The sequence below is a fragment of the Mus caroli genome, chromosome 2, assembly GCF_900094665.2.
Source record: "Mus caroli chromosome 2, CAROLI_EIJ_v1.1, whole genome shotgun sequence".
In the NCBI taxonomy this organism is placed as follows: Eukaryota; Metazoa; Chordata; class Mammalia; order Rodentia; family Muridae; genus Mus; species Mus caroli.
Genome location: NC_034571.1, coordinates 79,025,106 through 79,043,073, shown reverse-complemented (window position 1 = coordinate 79,043,073; position 17,968 = coordinate 79,025,106). Strand labels below are relative to the sequence as shown.

The 17,968-nt window shown below is 47.4% G+C and overlaps 2 protein-coding genes across 2 annotated transcripts in view; one reads left to right on the top strand and one right to left on the bottom strand.

The window, feature by feature from the left end:
• Window positions 1–2,832: 2,832 nt before the first annotated feature.
• Timm10 (translocase of inner mitochondrial membrane 10) lies at window positions 2,833–6,007 on the bottom strand. Its single transcript, XM_021156267.2, has 3 exons — window positions 5,869–6,007; window positions 5,314–5,428; window positions 2,833–3,259 (listed from the first exon to the last, which is right to left on the bottom strand). The coding sequence occupies exons 2-3, from the start codon at window positions 5,382–5,384 to the stop codon at window positions 3,058–3,060; spliced, it is 273 nt and encodes a 90-aa protein (XP_021011926.1). The 5' UTR covers window positions 5,385–5,428; window positions 5,869–6,007; the 3' UTR covers window positions 2,833–3,057.
• A 4,337-nt stretch (window positions 6,008–10,344) lies between these two features.
• Window positions 10,345–17,968, top strand: part of Smtnl1 (smoothelin like 1) — an 11,526-nt gene continuing 3,902 nt past the window's right edge. Inside the window, exons 1-7 of the mRNA XM_021156981.1 lie at window positions 10,345–10,504; window positions 14,185–14,819; window positions 15,833–15,965; window positions 16,066–16,117; window positions 17,053–17,208; window positions 17,370–17,484; window positions 17,650–17,801. Of these exons, the coding sequence (XP_021012640.1) occupies window positions 10,441–10,504; window positions 14,185–14,819; window positions 15,833–15,965; window positions 16,066–16,117; window positions 17,053–17,208; window positions 17,370–17,484; window positions 17,650–17,801 (1,307 nt within the window). The 5' untranslated portion in view covers window positions 10,345–10,440. The remainder of the gene's footprint in view (window positions 10,505–14,184; window positions 14,820–15,832; window positions 15,966–16,065; window positions 16,118–17,052; window positions 17,209–17,369; window positions 17,485–17,649; window positions 17,802–17,968) is intronic.

Genomic DNA, 17,968 nt, shown 5'->3' with positions numbered 1-17,968 from the left:
TACATCTCTCCAACCCTCCACTCCATCCCAGTGGTTCATTGGCAGCAAGACCCTAGCCAACTCATTCTGTACACGTCCCACAGAAGACAGTGTGAAAATGCAAAGTTGCTGCAATATAATTTCCTTAGAGGGGGCTGGGATAAAAAAAAAAAAAGTCCTTAGGGAATTCCCCTTAAGCCAAAGAGCAGCATCGAAAGCAGCCTTGGGGGCTGGTGAGATGGCTCAGTGGGTAAGAGCACCCGACTGCTCTTCCGAAGGTCCAGAGTTCAATTCCCAGCAACCACATGGTGGCTCACAACCATCTGTAAGGAGATCTGGCGCCCTCTTCTGGAGTGTCTGAAGACAGCTACAGTGTACTTACANATAATAAANAAANAAATCTTAAAAAAAAAATTAAAAAAAAAAAAAAAGAAAGCAGCCTTGGGTCTGTGATTCAGAATTCCAGCTCTGCCTTTGACAAGTGTATAACTCTTGAACGCCTCAGTCTCTTCATCCATAAAAGGCAACAGTTGTACCTACCCCAGAGTTGTCCTAACATTAAGCAAAATAATAATACAAGGCCCACCACAGAGGTTAGCTACAGCAAGTCCATATATGTGAGCCAGTCTTTACATCATCAGCCCTTTCTCTTTTCACAATCTGTACCCTGTCCCTCCTTGGTCCATTATCTACTGCCATCTAACATGGTCTGTCTGGCTGAGAGAGCAAGCCTGTGAAAAGCAGACCTGTCCCTGCCACTGAAAGGTTTCAATCCTGTAACAGTCTGCTGACGCCCTTAGCAGGGAAAAACTCCAACTGGCTTAACACAGCCTACTCCCTAAGCTGTTCTGGAGCTGAGCCTGCCCGGGCTTCTGGGCTCATTGCTCAGCTTTTCTCTTCACACTTGGTGTTGCAGCCACACTGCAGCTGTTTCCCAACCCTCCACACTTCCCTGCCGTGGCACAGCCTAAGAGCTATCCCTGAGCTGGAACCTCTCCGTCCTATGTCCACCAGGCCTTGTTTGTTCCAGCTCTGCACTATCAAGAAAATACTCATGATGTCCCTTTTAAACCTGAAAGCAGATACAGTTTCTCTTTTCCTCACAGTGGCTCCTCTTCCTAGCAATGTGCTGCGTGGCTGGCAGAGAACAAGCAGCTGTTAACTTTGTGGCACGGGCCCCAGCAGCTCAGACCTGTGTGCAAACAGCGCCACCTGCTGACCAAAATTTGTATCCCAACTTTTAGAAAGACTTCTGCCCGTCCTAACAGAACAAAGCCTTTTGCGATTTTACATAAGTTAACCTAGTGTTTCCACTTCCCACAAAATTTAGCAAATGATTGAGTATTTGGTGTATTTCAGACACCTCTCTAACTATTGGGTTATTAGTTTGCACAACCACTCGAGGAGGCAGATAGACTCCACTGCAATTTTTAACAGGTAGGGTGACTGAAGCAGTCAAAAGCCTCTCCCAAGGTGACACAGCTTGAAATCTCAGCCAAGACTCAAAACTGATTTGAACCTGCACTTGTAAGCTAAATAAAGTCTCTGCCTCTACTGTCCTCTACTCTGTCCCAGACACCTCTACAGAGAAAGCCTACACTGAATGTACAGCTCTGACAGTGGATTCAATGTTAACAAAGTCCCTTCTAGCTGAACCCCTACATTCTGAAAGCTGCAGTCCCAGGGCCCTCCTCGGACAGCAGTAGGGCTTGGCCTTCCCACTGCTATACTGTGTGACCTGTAAGCAGCTGCCTCTCTGAACCTGTTTCCTAACTATACCTTTATCTGGGTGGGTGGACGCTCTCATACACTGAAAAGTGACTGAGGAACAGTCTGAATCAGGTAAACACAGATGGTGAAGTCACCAGTCAGGTCCCGGCCTAGATTGCTTTCCAGGATGGCTGACCCACATCCCATCTTGACAGTACTATAGCTATCTAGTAACATCTGGAGCAGAGTGGCTACTTGCTCACAAAATCCTATCCACTGTCACATCCTCTAAATCGCTCCTTTTTGATGTGTAGAAATGGCCTGCTTGCCTCCACTTACTATCCAGCTTTAAAAGATAGTTAGTGCTTCCTATACCCAAGTCACTCTACTATATCACAGAGATGTAGCACATTCAGGGTCACACAGCAAGCATCATACTCTAAGCACAAACCTGCCAGTCCCACTAGTCTATAGACTTAAAGCACTGTGTTAAGGTACACAACCATTGGGCTGGAAAGATGGCTCAGTGGTTAAGAGCACTGACTGCTCCTCCAGAGGTCCTGAGTTCAATTCCCAGCAACCACAAGGTGGTTCACAATCATCTGTAATAGGATCTGATACCCTCTTCTGGTGTGTCTGAAGACAGCTACAGTATACTTATACACATAAAATCTTAAAATTAAAAAAAGGGGGAGGAGCCGGATGTGGTGGTGCACGCCTTTAATCCCAGCACTTTCGAGGCAGAGGCAGGCAAATTTATGAGTTCGGCTACACAAAGAAACTGTCTCTCGAAAAAACGGGGAAAAAAAGGGGGGTGGGGTGGGGAGTACACACCTTTAATTACAGCATTTAGAGGCTGACACAGGAAGACAGAGATTGAAGCCAGAAGCAGACCGGGCTGCATAATAAAACCTCACCTCAAGATACAAGCAACTTGCTGAGCATGGTGGCACACATCTGAATCCCAGCACTTGAGAGGCAGAAGCAGGTGGATCTCGTGAGTTTGAGGACAGACTGGTCTACAGAGTGAGATCCTGTACTTAAGAACAAAACAAAAAACTCCAACCCCACAAACAGAAAGACCCACTGCATTAAATTCCCTCTACTGTTGGATGACTCTTTACTCTCAAGTAAAGACACTGCTTTGCACAAATTTGTTTTAATAAGATATATACATATACACACACGTACACTGTCACAAACCAGCGTGACAAGTCCCCTTCTTCAGCCAGGAGAGCTCTACTACACGCAGGGGTCCTGGAGATGCTCAAGGGCCTAAGTATGACAGTTTTCACATGTGACATCCATTAGGGACACTTTAATCAGGTAAGTGGCAAGGTACATCACAGGTGTAGACGGCCCGGGGCCTCATGCAGGCCCAGAGCTCTGCTGTACCCTCTTCATCAGCTCCTCATCCTGCATAGACAGCTCTGTCAACTTTTTGCCCATCCTCTCATGGATGTCCAAGTACTTGGATACACATCGGTCCAGACACACAGACTCGCCTTTGGACAGCTCTGCCTCCTTGTAGTGGGGAGGCACGCACTTCCGGTGGCAGGCACTGGTCATTCTGGGATTAGAGAAGAACAAGGTTGTATCAGTAACTACCTGGAGCATCCCAGGAACCTTCAACAAGCCCAACCCTGCTGCATTGATTCTTGCCTCATTCCCTCCCTCCCTCAAGAAAACAGTGGAAACCCCCAGTTTTCACTTCAACCACCTTGGAACGCTTTTCCAACTAAGACTCTTCTCTGAGTCGTGTACAAGACTAGTTAAAGAGGAAGCACTAGATGAAGACTGGCTGTGTGCCAGGCATCACGCTAAGGGCTAATACAGATTCTGTTATGCGACCCTCACAGTAACCCAGTGCGGTAGGCACAATCACTATCCCCACTTTACAGATGAGGAAATTAAGACACAGCTCAGTAAGAGCTGAGGATCACACAAAGCTAGGTAGTCTAACTGCGCAGTCTGTATTTTAAAAACCATTCCAATTTGTAGTCTCCAAGACAAACCTACCAAGAGCTGCTGACGAAAACCAGCAGATACCTGCTGGTTCCTGTATGATGTGCCAGACGCTAAAGGCTTTCAGTTTAATACTGCAATGTCTTTATGAAGCAGTGCTTCTTAGGTCAGTTTTACTGATAAGTAACCAATTATGAGACATTCAGCCTAAAGATATTCAGCAGGTGACTGGTGCAGCAAGATGTTTCCAAACGGCTACAAGCAGTAGTTGTGAAGTCAGGCTGAAGTTCTGGTCCTGACATTGCTACTGACCAGCTATAGACCCTGAGATTATTAAACCCCTTGATACTTCAATTCCCCTGTGTTAAAATGGTACTAATAAAATTAACCCACTGATTTTCTTTCTTTCTTCCCTTTCTTTCTTTCGAGACTGGTCTCATCTATCCTAGGCTGGTTTTGAACCCGCTATATAGCCAAGAATGATCCTGAACTATTTAGTCTCTGGCCTCTAAGTGCTGAAATTATAGGCACCATGTCAAGATCAAACCAAGGACATCCTGCATTCTAGACAAAAATCCTACGTTATTATACCCCTTCTCCCTTTGAATTATTTTTAACTATTTACAAAAATGATAATGGGGGCCTGGAAAGTGGTTAAGAGAACTGACTGCTCTTGCAGAGGACCTAGGTTAGGTTCTCAGCACCCACACGGCAGCCCACAACTATCTTTGACTCCAGTTCCTGGAGATATGATGCCCTCTACTGGCCTCTGTGGGCAGGCAAGCAAAACATCCATACATAGAAAACAAGTAAATAAAAAAAATTTAAGTGATAATGTATATAAAATGCTTTGCAAGTGCCTAACACAGAGTTAACGTTTAATTTAGGCCGGGTGTGCACACCTTTAATCCCAGCACCCCAGAGACAGAGACAGGTGGATCCTGAGAGTGAGGCCAGCCTGGTCTACACAGATCAAGCTGACAACCAGGGCAACACAGAGAAGACCCATCGTGAAAAATAAGAACAAAACAACATTCACTCCACCGCCCCCCCAAAAAGGAAGAAAAAAATTAATAAATATTAGCAACTAAATACTATTAATTACTAAATGACTGTTCAGAAGGCTCAGGAGGCAAAGGCACTTGCTGCCAAACCAGAAGATTTGAGTTCAATCCAAGATGAGATCCTATTAAGTTGTCCTCTGACCTCCACATGTGTGGCACTATGGCATGCACGTTGGCATTCATAAACAAACACAAAATACATAAACAAGGGTAATTAAATGGGCTATCTGAGAAGGAAAGATGGAAACGAGGAGGGGAGGGGAGGGGAGGGGAGGGGAGGGGAGGAGAGGAGAGGAGAGGAGAGGAGGAGAGGAGAAAAGGCAGTGCTTATATGTTCTTGATACTCAGCAGAGCCTGGGCAGGAGATTCTCCATCACACACCCCTTTTACTCCCTCCAAATAGCCAACCAAGTCCTTCTAGTGACCTGTATTTACTTCAGCGAAGCACGCGGTGAGGGTGGGGCGGGATTAGGAGGGCGGGACTTGGCTCCACTACCTTATCGAAAGCAGTCGTTACAAGTGCTTCACTCTGTCAGGCTAGGGGTGATTAGGGCGAGTTTTCCTCGACAAGGTGAAGCCGAGTGCTTCTCTTTACCTGTTGTACATGTCGGCCATCATCTCCACCTCCAGCTCCGCAGCTAGCTGCTGGGCTCTGAGCGGATCCATGTCAACTTAGCACCGTGGAGAGAATAGCCTCCTGGTCTTTAGTCCTAGGAGCGGACATGATCAGTCAGCACCGACCCCTCCCGGTTCACCCCAGTACCCACCCGGGGGGCTGGAGGGTGCGGGAAATTACAGCGTTTCAGACCAGCGGGGACCAGTACCCCGCTCAGTAAACGTATTCACCCCTCTTAACAGAAGTGGAGATGAGGCCCTTAAAGAGGACAGTGTCCAGCTCAAGGTCACTCGCGATGTCATGGGGCTCGGGGCTGGAAACCGAGCCCTCTCAGTACCTCGAGATCACGCCTAGAGCCAGAGGATTGACAGTTGGGACGGAACACACAAAACCGTGGGCCTGAACCCATGCAGCCCCGAGAATGTGACCCTAACCACAGCCTAGGTTCCCGGGGCCGGTCTAAAGGCTGAGCCTCTGTCACGGCAATGGCATAATCAGGGTCACCCTGGGTATCAGACACCGTGGCCCACTCACCACGGCCTGGGGCAGGTCACAGCTCCCGCAACGTCCCCAACTTCGGGTCAATAGTAAAAAGTTACCGGGTACCAAGGCAGGCGAAATAAGAAGCACGTGGGTCACTTCCGGAAGGAAGTCTAGCCTCTTCTTTGATCCGGAAGAAAACGCCGACCAGGCTGCGCTGGGAAACCGGCTACCATAGAGAAACCGACCTCAATTTGCTAGAGTGGACTCCAAAGTACCATAGAGTGCTGAGTGAGTGGCAGAGCGCCGGCAGCCTTGTTAGCATTCCATCCCTCCCGTTGTCCGGGAGACGCCTGAGCGTTTGCAGTGTGGAAGAAGCTTGGCTCCCTGAACCCGCCAGAGCGCAGACGGATCTTATGTGAAGAAAGGAGAACGTTTCCCAAAGGAGCCTGTCAATTTTGCATGTTAAAACACCTGAAGCACTTAAAAAAAAAAAAACCTCAGCGTCCAGACGTTACCTCATACCCGTGAAATCAGAATCCCGGGGAGCGGTGTGCAACATTAACTGGTGGAGTTGCAGAGAGGCTACACGATCGCTGCTCGCAGAAAAAAAGAAACATGTATAGAGATTGTCTTTATTTGCTTTTGAGACAGGGTCCCATGGAACCTAGGCTGCTCTCTAATTTGCGGTGTAGCCGAAGATGACCTAGAACTTACGAACCTGCCTCTACCTCACTAGTGCTGCGGCTACAGATAAGCGCCATTATGCTTGACTTTTGCAATGCTGGGATGAAAGCAGGACCACATGCTTAGGCAAGCACTCTATCAACTGCCCCAGTGCTGCAACATGTTTTACTGCACTTCTATATTATAGCCCTACACATGCACAATAAATAAAATAAGTAAATAAATAAATGTAATAATAAAAAGCATTGGGTTTATCCCTTTAAAAGTATTTTATTAGGGCAAATTCACAACACAGAACACAGTCTAATGAATGTCATTGAATCTATCCCCAAGATTTAATAATTCTTACTATTTAGTCACATTTTCTTGATCTATTGTCTTTAGCAGATGAAGTCTTTTTTCCAAAGTGCTATTTTCACATTCTCAGCTAATAGTGATTTTTTTCATCTCTCTTCCACAGTGCTGAAGGTTGAATCCAGGGTCTCATGCAAACACTCCACAACTGAACTACACAGGTCATTTGCTATACTATTTTTAAATTTAAATTTATTTATAAGAACATGTGTCCTTGGGCTGGAGAGATTGCTCAGTGGTTAAGAGCACTGACTGAGTTCCAGAGGTCTTGAGTTCAATTCCCAGCAACCACATGGTGACTCACAACCATCTGTAATGGAATCCAATGCCTCTTCTGGTGTGTCACAGCTACAGGGTACTCATAGATACAGAAAATAAATATATTGAAGAAGGAGAAGAAAAAGAAGGAGGAGGAGGAGGAAGAGAAGAAGAAGAGGAGGAGCCCATGGTAGGATCAAAGGAGGTCAAAGAACAACTGATTCTCTCAGCAGCCAGAGTGATGTAAAAAAAAAAATAAATAAATAAAAATAAACTACAACTGGATCATGTCACTCACCCCCTAGATGCTGCAGTAGTTTCTCATCATGGAGAAAGCCAAAGTCTTCTCAATAGTTTATAAGACCCTGCACTGCTTCTCTCCATGATGTGATCCATCCCCTGAGAAGAGCAAACTATAGGACAAATGGCTTACCTTGGCTTTTGGTTCACTCTATTCTACTGTGTCAAGGAAGGCATTGTGGCAGGAATGGGAGGCAACTGGTCATAGCATGTCCATAGCCAAGACACACAGAAAAATGCTGATACTCAGCTCACTTTGGCCTCTTTATTCAGTCAGCTAGCCCAGTCCATGGCACATTGCTATATACGTATAGGGTGGGACTTCCTACCTCTGTTAACCCAATATAGAATTATCTCATGGACTTGCCTAGAGGTTTATCTTCTAAGTGGCTCTAGATCCTGTAATTAGATTATCAGTGTGAGCCAGGACAAATTCCATATGATTCACCAACCCTATTTTCTTCCTTTTACTTCCAACTACTCTCCTGCTGCAGTGCTTTGCCGGGCCATGCGGATATCCTCTCTATCAAATACATCAAGCATACGCCCTTCTTCCTAGTTACTGTTCTCTGCCAGGGATGCAGGTGCTCCTCGTTGGCACAAGTTTACATCCCAAACTTGAGGTCTTTGTTCCTATCTCACTTGCCGTATCTACAAGTATATTCTCCTCCCTACAAAACAAGCAAAAATAAAGACAAAGCCCTATTTCTTGCCCCACTTCACCTTATTTTATAGAGCCTGTCACATCTAATGTAGTGCATATTTACTTGTTGATGAGATGACTAACTCATCACACTCCAATGATCTCCTTTTGCCTGTTTTCTCTTGTGTTCGGTGCCGTTGTCTCCAACACCTACTTGGTGTTCACTAACCTCTGCATCAGGGAATGAAGGGATTATATAAGAGAAGTTTTGATGACTGATGCCACCATCTTCTAGTATGTTGTTTTTATTATCTATTAAAGAAATAAAAAATCATCAAGGCAGAGACATATGGGAGAACTCACCGACTCATCTGTCTTTGGCGGATAATATTTTTAAGGTTTATTTATTTTATCCATATATAAGTACACTGGAGTCATCTTCAGACACACCAGAAGAGGACATTAGATTTCATTACAGATGGTTGTGAGTCACCATGTGGTTTCTGGGAATTGAACTCAGGACCTATGGAAGAGCAGACAGTGCTCTTAACCTCCAAGCCATCTCTCCAGCCCTGGTAGATAATTTCTAATGAACAAAGGAGATGTACCAGGGACAGATATTGCACTGATTTGAACATCAGTCGCCAAAACTGGCTTCACAGAATAATCTCACATTCATATCATCCCAGGCACTGACCCCAACTCTTTTTTTCCCTGCTTTCTTGATTAACTGTTTTATTCAATACGTATTTATCAAGAACATAATATAACCCAGACAAAAATTGGGATCTACATCTGTGAGCATGAAAAACGATTCCTCATAGAGCATAGACATAGAGGAGAGAGCGAGAAAGAGAGAGAGAGGAAGAGATTTACAGTGATTTCTAAAGATCTATTTATTTTTATTTTGTGTGTATAAGTGTTTTGCCTGCATGTATGTGGTTTATGACACGTGTGCCCTTGGAGGTCCGATAAGGGCATCGGATCCCCTGGAACTGCAGTTCCAGATGGCTGTGAGCCATTCTATGAGTGTTGGGAACTGGGTACTCCATAAAGACAGTAAGTGCCAGGCTCTTCACCACTGAACCATTTCTCCAACCCCAAGAATGCAATGTGTTGTTGTTGCTTTTCAAGACAAGGTTTCTCTGTGTAGCCCTGACTGTCCTAGAACTCAATTTGTAGACCAGGGTGGCCTTGAACTCACAAAAAAAATCCACCTGCAACTGTCTCTCAAGTGCTGGGGTTAAAGGCATGTGCCACCACTAACCAACATCAAGAGTGCAATTTTTGATTCCAGTAAATGTTATACAGTACCTAAGCAGGCAAAATTGATGGAGAGAGCTTAACAATGGAGGGCCTCCGTTAGAGAAAGAAACTTGAGCTGGATTCAGAGTAATGAGAAGGAGCCAGCCTCACAAAGAGCAGAAGGAAGAACCCAGTCCTGAGTCTGGAAGGCACTGATTAGATTTATTTACGGCACAGGAAGCAAGCCAGTATGGCTGAGTGAAAGGGGCTGGGGGAGGGGAATTGGAGGAGTCACAAGCTTCATAAACAGGAGGAGCATCACTGCCCACACTCTCCACATGGTACCCTCCTTACGTTGTATGACACATGGCCAGGGTAAGTATTTGCTTTGTTTTGGTTTTCAGAGCAAAATCTTAATTACACACACACAGACACACACACACACACACACACACACATGGAGTATATTCAGAGCTGATCATGTTCCAGTCAATGGAGCTCAAAACAGAAGCAATGGGTTATGAATGATGTAGATGCTAAGAGTCCAGTGTTTCATATGTAGATGCTAAGAGTCCAGTGTTTCATTAGCTCTTTTCCATTTCTCTCTTCTCTCAGCCTCTCCCCTTTCAAGCTTCCTGGTCCAGTGTGAGCCCACAGTTGGCAGCGGCTCCAGTTACCACCTTCTGAGCCCACCCCTCAGCAGCGACTTTGTCTAGAGAAGAATAAAGGAGGAAATTAGAGGAAGGCTGGAAGCAAGGGGCTAAGGGAGCATGGAAGGTCTACCCCAGCTCTGGATGATCACAGCCGACCAGAGAGCTGGAGACCACGTTCCAAATGCGCCCCTGACTGGTTGTTGCTTGTCAAGGTCTCCACGGCCAGAGCACTTCAGGAAGGACGGTGATCTCAGGAAAGATGTTAGGGCCAGTCCCTGAGAGGGACACAGCAGCTTGATTGAAAGATGCCACCTGTCAGATCTTCGGGGGAAATCTGAGCCTCCCAGACTAAGAGAAAGTGTTGTACCAACAGAGCAGTAAACAATGCTCTTCCCGAAGCCCAGGCCTCTTGAAGGTGGGGTGGGGTGGAAGCAAGGAGGTGGGACTTTGAGCTGAGGGCTCAAAGCCACCAGAGCTTAAAGAACGATGAGAGTGAGGCAGCTCGGCCAGAACGAGGCAAGAGCTCCGAGCTGCAGGCAGAACCCCACAGGTAGGAAAAGTTGTGGTCCTCTCTCTAACTACTTCCCGTATCTTCTAGCCCAAATTCTTACCTTTCACGTGCCAGACCTTTCAATGAGGTCCCTGCAATGAGAGACAAATTCAGGATGCTTCCTAATTCTCTCTGCTATGTCCATTCTTTTTCGATGCCTAATGGAGTTGGGTGACCTTGAGGTCAGGTACAGAGTGGCTGGCAGGTGGCCATCTATGAAGAGGGCCAGTAGGGAGTGGGGTGACAGGTGGAGTTCTTGGAGCAGGGGGGTGGGTAGGATGCAATGGCCTCTACAAGTGAGGACTGAAGTGGGTAAGGTAGGGGTCTCAGAACTGCTGGGAGAGAGATTGTGTGGCCATTGAAGAGAGGCATCACAAAGACAGCAATCATCCACTGTGGTTTTCCCTCTGGACTAGGGGAGCTGGACTGAAGAGCTGAACTGAGCACAGCATAGGGGTAGCAGTTGGGGTTCAGGTGAAAGAGGGAAGAAGGAAGCAGAGAGAAAAGCGGGAAAGGAGTGTTTCTTTCGTGAATGGTCTAGTGTGCACTCAGCTGTAAGAGGACCTCCTCGGCCTTATTCAGTGACTCCTCCCCACAGGTGACTTGAAAGGACACTGGGTTGAGAGGATCTAGTGGGGAAAGTATCTTCAGTACATACACGCTCTAACTCTGCACTCAGGAGATCTCCGTTCCAGGTGTGGTTTGAGCTATTTAATTCTCCTATGGCCTTAGTCCCAGGAATGCTACTCCTTAAATCAGACTCCTAAACTGTAACATGGGGTCACTTACACCTTCCTGAGGGGGTCAAGCACGGGATGACTAAGGGAAGGTGGGGTGCATCAGTGTGAGCTGTAAGCTGCCGTAGAACCGGGAGCACTGGGGGAAGGGGGTGTTATCCTGGCTCCTCAGAATGCAGAGCTTCTTCGCTCCTTGTCTATTTATGACAAGCCCGGAGGGGAGAAAGCAGAGGTGATGAAAAGGCAAAGGTAGCTGAGGTGTGTGTGTGTTCACATGCGTACTGTCTCGTCTCCTCTACCTCACTCGTGTAGTGTGCAGATAGAGGGAGAGATGACTGAAGCAAAAAACTATGCCTTAGCCAAATATGCCTCACTTGGGGGCATCATCTTACTGACACTCTGTTCTGTCTGTCTTGTGTCACTAATAAATGCCCTGGGGACCAGGTCAGGACCTCGCTGTGGCTCAGGAATGGCACAGTCAATCCTCACTAGACAAGCTGTGGACTAAGGACTCCCTGCAATGAGTTCCCATGGGCTAGCAGCCTAAGCCCTCCACTATCCATATGCACCAGGATCTGGTTCTATCTCTACAAGTTCAAGTGCAGAACGAGCATCACACAGTCAACAGTGGGAGCTGGAATCCCATAAGACGCCCCTCCCCTCCGTGGCTTTCACCCCTGGCACACACCACAAAGAGAAAGAACAGAGAAGGAAGAGAGTTTGTGCCTTGTTCAGACCTTGAACATGGTTTTGTCAAAGAGGGTATAGGAATGTCTCGTGGAAGGCATTCCAGTAGGAAAAGAGATCAAAGAGAGAGACCATGGCCAGGTAGGCTTAAGGAAAGGAGAGTTCAATGATCTTCAAACTACGGTTTCCGTTTTTTAAACTCAGCGCCACCTGATACCTACTTAAGTGCTAATGATGCTGTATATCTCTAAGAAAAGCTGGCTATATTTGGAATAACCTTGGTCAGTGAATAAATGCATCTTCTTCTCACTGTCAAGAGAACCTTTATTCATTTTTCTTCTTTCTCTTATTCTGCACCCTCCTCCTCCTCTTCTTCTTTGTCTTCTTAGTCCTCCTCTTCTTCATTTTCTTCCTCCTTCTCCTCCTCTTCTTCTTTGAGACATAGCCCCCAGCTGGCTTCAAAAACACCGTGTAGCTGAGATTGATCCTCCTGCTTCTTCCTCACAAATGCTAGAATTCCGTGCCTGTACCACTCTGCCCAGTTTATACAGTGTTGGAGGTTGGAGGTTGGGAACTTTGTATGTGCCCCCTGAGCCACAGCGCCTTTGTTTGTAGCATACATCCACCCGGTACTGTCTAGAAATTCTGATCTGAAGCTGGGGCTCTGAGGGAATCCCTTGAGCTCAGAAGTGAGTGGCCAGAAGGTCAGCGTCCCTGTGCTATGCCTGCCTGGCTGTCTTTCCTTCACCACACAGGCACGCAGCAAGGCGAGACCCTCTTGCTAGGCTACTTGACTGGAGCTCCTGCACCTTGAGGAAGCAAGCTCCTGTGTGAACAGTCTCCGGATCTCTACAGAACCCCATCTGCTTCTTAGAAAGTGGAGGGCACCAAATCTAGGGGACCTCTGAACTCTTGTCTAGGGGAACAGGAAGAGTGAAGTAGGCGACAGAAGCAGATCCTGCCTTCATGCTGCCTGAGCTCTGTTCCAATTTACTGAGGCATCCTGGGTACTCTCACCAAGAAAGTACTGCCAAGGACAGGAGGTATTTTTAGCCAATGACAAGAGTGTCCGCTTTTTGTACTGTCTGAGTCATGCCTTGAACCCCACTTGGGGACTGTTATCTTTGTAACTAGAACCCCAACAAGAAAAGGTAGTGAAGGACCTGGCCCTTTCCCCTACTCCATAACCATATACTAGATGCAAATAAAAATCACCAAGCAAAGGAATCCTCTCCTCTACATAGACCCGGGAGCAGGCAGAGGCCAGCTTTGCAGGCTAGAGAGGATGTGACTCTATTCTCTCACCGGAGCAAACTCTTCTCACCCACTTTTCAAGAATCGCAGAGGTTCAGAGACTCCCTAAGCTTGAGTATTTTACATCACCTCTATGGTTTGACATTTGTACCATCTCTACTCAAATTTCCTAAAGGCCTCTCTTGTTTTGAATTAAAGTTATTTTTAAACCCAATAATGCCTTTCTAAGACACTTTAGATCACTGCTGGAGATGGAAGCTCAATATCGCTTGCCAGAAATAGGTGACTGAAAATTCACACAATGGAAGCAGAGCGGGGCTACTCGGTTCTCTACACCTGCCTGCTTTGGGCTTTAGGAGGCAGGCAGCAATTGTTCCTCTCACGTTGGGGAATGAGGGTATTAAACTGTGACCACCTCATTGGCTTAATCAAAATGAGGTTAAAATTATTTAAAAAGCATGATATGAGACTGAGCATTTCACTCAGGATAAAGTGATGACTCGCATGCATGAATCCCTAGGTATAATAATAATAATAATAATAATAATAATAATAATAATAATAATAATGGTGTGGTGGTACAGTAATAATAAGTGTGGTGGTACACGCCTATAATCTCAGCAGTCAGAAGACAGAGGCAGTAAGATTAGGATTTCAAGGATATCCTCTGCTAAATGGCAAGTGTGAGGCCAACCTAGGCTACATGAGACTCTGCTTCAAAGTAACAACCATAAAGCCACACTTATAGAAGGGCACTGCATAAATGCCATCCAACATCAAGTCAATATGCTCCAACTGCCCCTCTATAGCAGAGAGAACTCTCTATATCTTTCTGATTTCCACAGGTAGAGTGGAAATTTGATGTTACACCCAACTAACTAGTAAGGGGAACAGGACAGAACTACAGACTTCTTGACTCCCGAGCCAGGGCACTGAGAGGGCAGGGTCTTCACCTCATGCCGAGGCAGTGTGCGACAAAGTCTTCACATCTTCTCTTTCTAGACATGGAGCAGACAGAAGGGAACTCCTCTGAGGATGGGACCACTGTCTCCCCAACTGCAGGGAATCTTGGGACACCAGGAAGTCAAGGCACTGCAGAGGAGGTGGCCAAAGGCACAGTTGGGACAAGTGACAAAGAAGGGCCTCCAGATGGGGCAGAACATTTGTGTAAAGCAGCATCTGAGAGTGGCGCATCAGGGAGGTCCCCGGAGGAAGCAAGTGTATTAGATGAGCTCAAGACAGACTTGCAAGGGGAGGCCAGAGGGAAGGACGAAGCCAAGGGTGACCTTGCCGAGGAGAAGGTTGGGAAGGAAGACACCACAGCGGCTTCTCGGGAAGATACTGGTAAGAAAGAAGAAACAAAACCTGAACCCAATGAAGTTAGGGAGAGAGAGGAGGCCGTGCTGGCCCCGGAGAGGCAGAAGGTTGATGAGAAAGAGACCAATCTAGAATCTAAGGAGAAATCGGATGTGAATGACAAAGCCAAGCCTGAACCCAAGGAGGATGCTGGAGCAGAGGTAACTGTCAACGAGGCTGAGACTGAGTCTCAGAAGGAGGCTGATGTGAAAGACCAGGCCAAGCCTGAGCTTCCAGAAGTTGATGGGAAAGAGACCGGAAGTGACACAAAAGAGTTGGTGGTGAGTACGACATAAGACCTCAAGCCTTCTCCCTCTCTAGAATCAACTCCCACCTGACTCCCTTGTTTGTTTGTTTGTTTGTTTGTTTGTTACTACTACAAAACATCCAAGCAAATCAAGTTAAAGGAGGAAAGTTTTATTTTAGACCATGGTTTCAAAGGTTTCAGACCTGGCTCCATTGCTTTTAGGCCTTTGATAAGGCAGAAATACATGAAAGGGTGTGGTGTAAGAAAACTGTTTTTCCTATGGCAGCCAAGAAGCAGGAAAGAGGAGACAAGAAATCTCTGAACATAAGATATTCTCTTCCATGGGGAGATGGCTTGTTGGGTACAAACACTTGCTAAGCAAGCTAAGTTCTGAGTTCAAATCCTCAGAGCCTGTCAAAGTCCGGGCCAGTAAAACACATTTTGTAATCCCAGTGTGCTTGATGGGAAGCCAAGACTGAGAAGAAAATCCTGTGTTGCACAGGCAATCAACCAAGAAAACTTGTCTCAAAGAAGGAGGAAGTAAGGATTGTACCTGAGGTTGTCCTCTGACCTACACACACACACACACACACACACACACACACACACACATTGCAGCATGTATGCGCCCCTACTCACACACATGAGTGTATTGACACAGGGACACACACAAAGAAACATATACACATCACATAGGGACACACACATATGTACAGTACATAAAAGATATGTGCTTCAAAGGCACAGCCCCAGTGATTGATCTTCTAACCAAGCCCTACCTCCTATAAAAGCTCATTCAGCTATGAACTCATCAATTGGATAGTCTGTCGATGAGGTTAGAGGCCTCATGATGCAACGTACCTATCAATAGAGGTGTGACCACTTTGTATCCAAACCATAATACTTTGGGGAAGTACACTCTTCCCCCACCAGGTATACGGGAGTGGGAATAGAGAAAGGAGAGTGTGGTTCAGGCTGCCTTCCAAATTTTTCTGAAGTTCTTAGAAAGCCTTGGGTAGCTGCCTACACAGATCCTGTTCATCCCAGGAGCCAGAGAGTCCCACTGAAGAGCAAGAGCAGGATAAGGAAAATGAATCAGAAGAAAGGGCTGCAGTGATTCCCAGCTCCCCCGAGGAGTGGCCCGAGAGCCCCACAGATGAGGGGCCCAGCCTCAGCCCAGGTAAGGGACAGCCCAAGATATGGCTAACCTGAAGGAGGAGGAGCCAGAGAACACATCGCAGATTGCCTCAGCTTCCTTCCACTCTATTCCTTCCCTCCAGATGGATTGGCTCCAGAGTCTACAGCATCTGGAGAGACCAGTCCTTCAGCCAGGTAAAGCAAGCTCTAGAGCTAACTCCTCCTTGCTTCTGATCCTTTTGAAGTCAACCATCTCCTCTTTCTAGGCCTCCCCCCAAACCCGATTTTCAGGATCCCTAGCCCTCAGCCTTGTATCCCAAACAGATCCCAGAAAGCAAATGGAGTGAGAGGCATGAAAGATGCCTGATCTACCTCCTGCCCTGTGGCTGGAGCCTCTTCAGGCCCCATGACTTCACCACAGCTCTCTAAGAATTCAGAGTCCTGAGTTTGGACAATGGCTCTGCCACTTACCAGTCACCGACCTTGGCTATGGCACTCAGCTTCTTTGCATCTGTGAAGTGAACTTAAGGATTGTATGGATAGCCCAGGGTTGTCGTAGGCTCCGACGACTAGTGAGCAATAAGCACTTGAGCAGGGTGCCTGGCATATGGAAAGTGCTAGAGAGCCAGCCTTATTCTTCCATTACCCTCCAGCCCCTTGCATGTCTCTTGGGGAAAGGTGACCTGTGAACACTCACCAAGCATTTGCACAGCTTTGTAGCAAGTGCAGCTACCTGACCCTGATCATCTTTAGGCCTCAGAATCACCTTGTCGGGTAGCCATTCCTGTCCCCACGTTACAGATGGGAAAGCTGAGGTTCTCAGAAGTAAGGTGATAGGCCCAAGATCACACAGCGAATAATAATAACAAAGCCAGGATCTAAACTCAGGTCAGAGCCCAGATGTACCCTAGTTTTGCACCATGTGGCCTCAACAGACTGCAAGCTCCCTGGAGGCAGCTTGAGTCTGTTTATTGCTTCTTGGCCCTTCCAGTGCTAGGAACAGGATGAGTGTGTGCTCTGATTAAGCGTGCTTGTACAGACTTGTCTATGGCAGTGACCTCTGCCCAGCCCCCGTGCAGCCTGTGGTGTCGGTTCAATCACCTTCGTGCTTCTGCAACCTCTCCATGTAGTGAATCTTCGCCCAGTGAGGTGCCAGAGAGTCCCACAGAGCCTCAACCCTCAGAGAAAAAGAAGGATCGAGCACCAGAACGCAGAGTGTCAGCACCCAGCCGGCCCCGGGGGCCCCGTGCACAGAATCGGAAGGCCATCATGGACAAATTTGGCGGGTAGGATCCCAACCAGGAACCAGGGTGGCCTGAGATTTCCCTAGGATTTGTGGATGGGGCCAAGGGAGGGAGGCCCAGGGGCCAGTGGGAACCATCAAGGCCAGACCCTACACCTGGAGCCAGAGATTCCCCACAGGAATTTCTTGCTCCTCCCTTCACAGGGCAGCCTCTGGCCCCACTGCACTGTTCCGGAACACAAAGGCAGCCGGGGCAGCCATTGGTGGTGTCAAGAACATGCTTTTGGAGTGGTGCCGGGCCATGACGAGAAACTACGAGGTAGGCACAGTCTGGGGATACAGAAGGGGCAGGGGACACTTTTCCCCAGGGTAATAGTGTGGTGGAGAATCTGAGGGTTCAGATTCCAAAGGGTGGGAGAGGCAAAGACCAGGCTCTCCAGCCTGGGGTCGCTAAGGTCTTCTGTTCCCCGCCTGCCTATCTCAGCACGTGGATATCCAAAACTTCTCCTCCAGCTGGAGCAGCGGCATGGCCTTCTGTGCCCTCATCCACAAGTTTTTTCCAGAAGCCTTTGACTATGCAGAGCTGGACCCATCAAAGCGCCGGCACAACTTCACCCTAGCTTTCTCGACTGCAGAGTAAGCCTCAGTTCTGGGATGCCGAGTCAGAAGGGAGGCGGGTGGCCTTAGGGGGAGTCCAGGTGGGTGCACAGAGTGCAGGGCAGGCGACCAAACAGAGAATAGTGCCACACAGCCCTGTATCTGAGTTGTTGTTGTGTTTCTTTTTTCTTTCTTTCTTTCTTCTT